General features: G+C 45.4%; 1 protein-coding gene across 1 annotated transcript in view; it reads right to left on the bottom strand.

Moving 5' to 3' along the window:
• Positions 1-6627, bottom strand: part of klhl3 (kelch-like family member 3) — an 11106-nt gene extending 4479 nt beyond the window's left edge. Inside the window, exons 1-9 of the mRNA XM_030765962.1 lie at positions 6566-6627; positions 5672-5794; positions 5249-5355; positions 4615-4736; positions 2080-2242; positions 1824-1933; positions 650-766; positions 365-514; positions 1-35 (exon numbers count right to left, since the gene is read on the bottom strand). The exon at positions 1-35 is cut by the window's left edge and continues 83 nt beyond it. Coding sequence (XP_030621822.1) covers positions 1-35; positions 365-514; positions 650-766; positions 1824-1933; positions 2080-2242; positions 4615-4736; positions 5249-5355; positions 5672-5794; positions 6566-6579 — 941 coding nt within the window. The 5' untranslated portion in view covers positions 6580-6627. The remainder of the gene's footprint in view (positions 36-364; positions 515-649; positions 767-1823; positions 1934-2079; positions 2243-4614; positions 4737-5248; positions 5356-5671; positions 5795-6565) is intronic.
• Between the last annotated feature and the right edge of the window lie 244 nt (positions 6628-6871).

Below are 6871 nucleotides of genomic sequence, written 5' to 3'. Positions count from 1 at the left end.
GCTTTGGGTGCCTGTCCACCCACCACAATCATCACCTGACAGAGAAAAACTGGTTTAGGCACTGGTTTTAAACGTAGACACCAATCTACTCTCATTAGTTTAGTGTATGGATGTATCAAGTTTCTTGGAGAGCTGTTTCAAAAGTCCAAAGACAGGTCTATTTACAAAACAGTATTTTTTTGAAAGGCGAATCTGATCTTAAAACAGAACTTGTACTCTGAGAAATATGATACATACAACCGCATGGCCTTTAATCTGCCACTGGGGCTGCTGGGAAGCGCGTGTGTGTGCACGCGTGAGTGTGTGTGTGTGTGAGAGTGAGTGTGTGTGTGTGTGTTTGCGAGTCAGACGAAGAGTTAAAGACCTTGGGCAGGCTAACTGGTGTGCGTGGTCTCGTTCTGTCTGTCTTGATGAGATGCCGCTGGTCTGCTGGTAGGAGGTGGTATTTCATGGCCTCGATGAGGAAGTCTTTACACATGTTGTTGTTTTTGATCAAAGCTTCCTCCTCCACTATCTGCTCATTAACACAAGGCATAATCCTTACAGAAAAACCCAGACAAAACTAATAATAACAACAATAATAAAAAAAAATACACGCCTCTGTAAATTAGAGAAAAAAGACAAGATGCCTGCAGCCAAGCAGATTTACCTGCACCAGGTAATCTCTGGACAGCAGCGGCAAGCGCACGTGTTCCATCAGCTTGGGCATATGCTCCAGGCGAGTCTCCTTATCGTGTTTTATCCAGGCAATCATGGCCTCAAACACCTGGAGGCACAAGAGGGTTTAAATCCACTCATCTCCTCTGTGTTGAGCAGAGGGCAGTCAGATCTGTCACCCACTCTACAGCAGGACTATCTGTGATCAGACAGTGACCTGAGGTGAGGACTAGACAGCAACTCCACACAGTGACAACTGCTACGCTGTGTGTGTGTGTGTGTGTGTGTGTGTGTCTAAATCCAAACAGCAGATTTAAGCTGTCTCTGTGGTGCTGAGACATCTATGGGAAATGACACAGCGAGAGACGGACAGACTCTGCTCTTTCAGCAGTTTCCTCTCGGAGAGAACCAGGCTGTTTCTGACAACAACCTGACAGCGACCCCTCATAGTGGACTGTCCTGTCCCAGACAGCGACCCCTCATACTGGACTGCCCCGTCCCTGACAGCCAACCCTCATAGTGGACTGTCCTGTCCCTGACAGCGACCCCTCATACCGGACTGCCCCGTCCCTGACAGCGACCCCTCATACCGGACTGTCCCGTCCCTGACAGCGACCCCTCATAGTGGACTGTCCTGTCCCAGACAGCGACCCCTCATAGTGGACTGTCCCGTCCCTGCCAGCGACCCCTCATACCGGACTGTCCTGTCCCAGACAGCGACCCCTCATAGTGGACTGTCCTGTTCCAGACAACCACCCCTCATACCGAACTGTCCCGTCCCTGCCAGCGACCCCTCATACCGGACTGTCCTGTCCCAGACAGCGACCCCTCATAGTGGACTGCCCTTTTAATGAGCAAGGAAGACAAACTAAAACTGATGTGTCTTGTCATGCTGATACACAGAAACATGAGGAGAGTGACAATAATCCAACACTGTGAGAGAAAATAACGCAACACAGACTACCTAATCCACAGAGCTGCCGGGCAGTGGTCCTGTCCAGACCTTTAATTAAACAAGAACCCGATAATCTTTTAAAGACCCGTGATGGATGTGCTAGATTAAGGCTGGGCCAAAACTCTGCCGCAGAAGGCCTGCCACGCCCTGTTTTAGGGATTAGGGAATGTTGTTGTTTTTTTTTTGTTTTTTTTAAGGGATTAGACTTTACCTTCTCCTCAGTCGAAACGGTGAGTTTGTCGCTGGAGATGAGGCCGCAGACCTGCTGCAGGGACAAGGCCATAAACTCCTCCCCCATCATCACCTCCGAGAAATGCTGCTCTGCTCAGCGTAAAACACACACACACACGCACGCAAACACGCACGCACACAGATTTCACAAACACTTCTCATCCAGGTCTAAGCGAATATGACCTGTGAATGTGATGTGTGTGTGTGCGCGTGCGTGCGTGTTTTCTACAGCTCACCTGCGTAGGCGTGGGCTTGGCTGAGCAGCCCAGTGCAGGCGTGGAGATCAGCGAACGCCAGGATCCCCAGACAGTTAGTGGGATGAAGCTGAGACTGCAGGAACTCGCAACACGTCTGACGCACGTCCATCAGCTGGAGCAGGCTGGCAGCTGGCAACAGTACCTGACCACACACACACACGCACACACATGCATAAACACACATACACACACACACAAACACACACGAACACACACTGAGGTGACATGGAGAATTAACGGCTAAAGAATCCTCAAAGAAACTGTTCTAACATTCTGGAATTAGCAGCCTACAACTGAGAGGAGATTAAAAACAATTCAAAACTGTGCAGTGGAACAAATCACACAGATCAGTAATAATAACAGTTAGCAAAAATAAACAAGAATCAAATACCACAAACATCTTTTTTTTTTTCATAACTAGAGGCTCTGGTTTAAGAGGACGTCTGACTCGCAGAGCAGGTTACAGAATGCAGCTTCACTCTTTTCATTTCTTTATATCTGATCTCTCTCTGACTGAAGGCCAATTGGCTGCTGCAGCCCCCTCATTCTCCAATCAGACCTCCATTTCTCAACTGCCCAATCTAGCCAATCAGAATCCAGGTCACGCAGCTAGATGTCATTTCAGTGAAGGGAAAAAAAAAGACCCTGTACCCATCACATGTTGCCCTGAGGACATGGGAGAGATTGGAGAGGACTATTTCAAACCCACGGCTCTCTGCAGCACTGGGCCGTCACATGCACCGAGACCCTCAAGGCTGCTATCACAGCCTAATAATTCTACAAACAGAGAACTCCAAACAGACTGAGCAGCATGTAGGACCATAACCCTACACATGATCCCACTGTGACACACACTACAGCACTGCTGTTTCTCACGGGCAATCGCACAAAGTTCTGCTGACCCGGAGTAACCAGGACCTGCTCTGCTCTGCCGCTCTGTTATCCGTCACTGCTCCAACACACCACAAATTAAGAGCCTGGTAATTATGTGGGGTGTGTGTGTGTGTGTGTGTGTGTGTGGGGGGGGGGGGGTTCTGAGGAGCATCAGGGGGGCGATATTGGGAAAACACTTCATTAAGTAATGATCACAGAGTGAAATAAACCCTTCAGCAGTGCACACAGAGCTCACAGACTGCACTCGTATGCCTCCAAAAGATGTCTGGAAGAATCTAAAGAGATGTGGGACTGTAAAACTGTGTGCTGTTGGTTTGTTTGAGACTGTTTCAAACATCTCATACAACACTATTCTAGCAGCGCCTGCCCTGTCCTGTGCATTGTTTTATCAACAAAAGTCACGTCTGCGCAGCCGTGTATGATGTCCAGAGTGTGTCACATGACTCACGGCTATTGTAATTTAGAACAAAAACACTTGCTTTGGTATTAAATTCAAAAAGGGTGGAATTGTCTGTGACTAAATAACTTGGCCTATAATGTAAGTGGAGCAACATGCACATACACAGCAAAATTCTCGATTTTCTGGTGTTAAGCAAAAGTGTTAAATATATAGAGTTGAACTGACACTGTAAAAACATGATTTAACACTAAAGGAATCAGTTGCAGAAGAGAGTTGGTGTCATTGAGAAGTGTTGGAGATTCAACTCGTACTACAGAGTTATGAAACCAGTGTACCACGAAGATAACACTTTCTGGTGATAAGCAAAGTAAATTTTTAACTATGCATAGACTTATTTTAACACTGCATCTGAGTTGTATTATTAACACTTCAGGAAGTGTTAAATTAAGACTGCAAAGATCGGAACAAAATAAACACCAGCACAGTGTTAAAATGAACTCTCTCAGAGTAGATTTAACACTATAGAATTGGCTGTGTAATTCATTCAAAAATCAAATCTAAACGACCTGTCATTTCAAACAGAGTTATACGTCATGATGACTGGGAAGATAAGCCCGAGTTGATCGGATCTCGGCCATTGTTCCAACCAAAGTAACAGGTTACCTTCTTCCTTTGAGAGAAACACCTGCTAGTAAAGATCAACACGTCGTGCTAAAGCAGCGCCAAGTCAAAACTGCCCCGTCGTTTTCCCGTTGGTTTTACCGTAAAACGTTATTCCTATCAGAACAGCTCAGCCTCGCACAAACACGACCGCGGCAAACACAGGCAGGATTTCCTTTAGCTCGCTGCACACTTCCTCTGCTAATAATGAGAGGAAATGCCCTGCCTGCAACAACTGGGACCGAAGCAGCCAGAGCGGGATCAACTGGACAAGGAACATGGGTCACAAAGCACAAAGCTGGAGAACCAAGCTCTAAAATTGAACCTCAAACCTTAAAGGTCTGAAATGCCCAAGGACACCTATGCATGTTGATAAACAGGTCAGACCCACAACGGCCAACTCAAAAGAAAATGTATACAATATATGCTGAAATACGAGTAGGGAAAAAAAAATGGTTATATTTAAAGATAACCTTCACATACTGGTATAGCAGTGTACTGACATTAGTAGGAGTGGACAGAGGTCTAAATATGTCAGTGTGTTTTGCGAGTTGGCCTACCTGTACGTTTTCCTCAGAAACCTCGATCTCTGCTGTGTAGATGTAATCCACCAGCTTTCTAAGCGTCTCTCCATCCACGTCCCGAATCTCCACACACTGGGCCTTGCTCTCACTCATGTCTCCTACACACAAAGAGGAACACCACGTTTTAAATTAGCCAGCTGTTAACGTGCCAAAAACACACTCACATACTCACGCATGGTTCACACATACAGCAAAATGAATAAGAATTATAAATGAGAACACAATTCCGTCGTGCTTTTCACAGGAAAATTAAATCAAATCATTTCTCACCACACCTATTATACTGAACATTAACTACGGAACGGGAATCTGAAATTCAATAGCCAGGTTACGGAACATTAATATTTCAGTATGTTTCTTCGTACACCGCAGAACAATAAGGGTTAAGAGCAATATTACGTTAAGCCAGTCGGACAATGCTCAAGGTAAACAAGGGATTAGACGTCAACCCCGACAGATAATGGCTTCTTTTCAGATCTCGAAATATCCACTTTCCCTACATTTATACATCTCTACACAGGCTCTGAAAGGATGAAAGTGAAACAGAAGACGTGTTCAAATGAAAAGAACAGAGGGTGAGTAAAGCGCTAGAGCGCTCTCATTGCTGTACCGGTAAACATGGCACAGAAGTAGGGGCTGCAGGATGCCAGCACCACTCTATGGGCAGGTACCTCCACATCTCCCGCAACTAGAAGAACATCACAGAGCAACTTCCTGCTGTGATTGTGACAGACAAGACAAGAGGAGGGATACTATTAGCATTCAACAGTGCATTACACACGTGGCCTTAAAAACACATGTAGAAACAAGGCAGGCTTGATACAGCAAATAGACCAGAAACTCTATCAGATTTACGGTTTGGAAAAAAAAGAAAAGAAAAGAACAATGTCATTTTCCATTTGTGATGCATTAACTTTTCACAGAGCTCACGGAGCTGAAAGATAATGTCACCAACATAAGTATCTTACAACATATTCTCCAAAAGAAAAATGAAAATACCCTTAACTCTTCTAAGTCTGTGAGATTTTCCTACCTTCTCAGATCGTTCATCAACTGGAAGGCTTTCCTCATGTGGGTATGACTGAAGGTGTGCATCCCTGCATCCGTCACATCGTCCTCTGAATCAAGACGCGCTGACTGAGAGGTAACAGGACTCCTACTGACATAAGTGTGATAAGGATATTAAGAGCGCTATGCCCAGACTTCAGCTCTAATGCAATCAGAGCCAATGTGACACATTAAACTTTGCAAGACAGAATCTCACCTGGTTTCACAGATACACTAGTATCAATGTCTAAATTGTCAATGATGAACCATTTTAATCTTTACAGATAAGCCTCCGTGAGGTTCCTTTCATGTCACCAGACAGATAGCGGTAAAGCTACCTTTATGTGACAGATAGTCTTATCATTAGGAACACAGATTAGATATGCTAACGGTAGCACATCGCTAGGTACTCGGTCATGATGCTCTTTAGGAGCGTCTCTATGCTTAGCTAGCCAGCCATATTCTTATTGTAACCTAAACATTGGCTAACGTTGACTGTACATACAGAATGCAATGCTGATCTAGTTTAAATATAATATGACTTTGATGTGGCTGATCTCAACACAAATGCTTACGTGTAATGATAGCTAGTCAACCTTTAGTGGTTTAGTGGCGAACCAGCGCGAGACAAGCCTCACCTTACTGAGCCATTAGCCTCTTAGCTAACGTTGGCTACTTACTGGCCAACCAATCACTGTAAAAACAGACTTTTAGAAAAACTTGCGTCTCGAAAAGGAGCCCTCTTAGCGGTGCATGCTGTATTTTTAATACATGCCATATTCGACTAAGCCCCGTGTTCTTAAAAAAAAAAGAAAGAAAACTGACACGAGATCCGGAGGGAACAGTGTGTCGCTTAAAACCCTCTAAAACGACCACTTACCCGGTACAGTTCATGGCTTAGTCTCAATGGCAGCTGAGATGCTGTGTGTCCTTGGTGGGCAGCAGCCTCCGTGTGCATCCCTGTGATTCGTAAATGGCATGCGAAGGCCACACATTTGGAACGAACTTAAAAAGTAACGGGACGTCATGCAGTTTTTAAGCGCCGCGTGTTTGTGCTATGATCACTGCCTCGGTGTTCCTCCGTGGGCGTTCAGAAATAGGTGCAACGCCAGCACACTGTGGTGGCGTGATTCGCTGGAAAGAGTCGGGGTTTTGATTCATTTTAAGAGTTGTTCAGAGAGCGCCA

This window comes from Chanos chanos, chromosome 2 (genome assembly GCF_902362185.1).
Source record: "Chanos chanos chromosome 2, fChaCha1.1, whole genome shotgun sequence".
Taxonomy (NCBI): domain Eukaryota; kingdom Metazoa; phylum Chordata; class Actinopteri; order Gonorynchiformes; family Chanidae; genus Chanos; species Chanos chanos.
The sequence above is the reverse complement of the archived record's forward strand: the minus strand, read 5'-3'. Positions and strand labels throughout refer to the sequence as shown.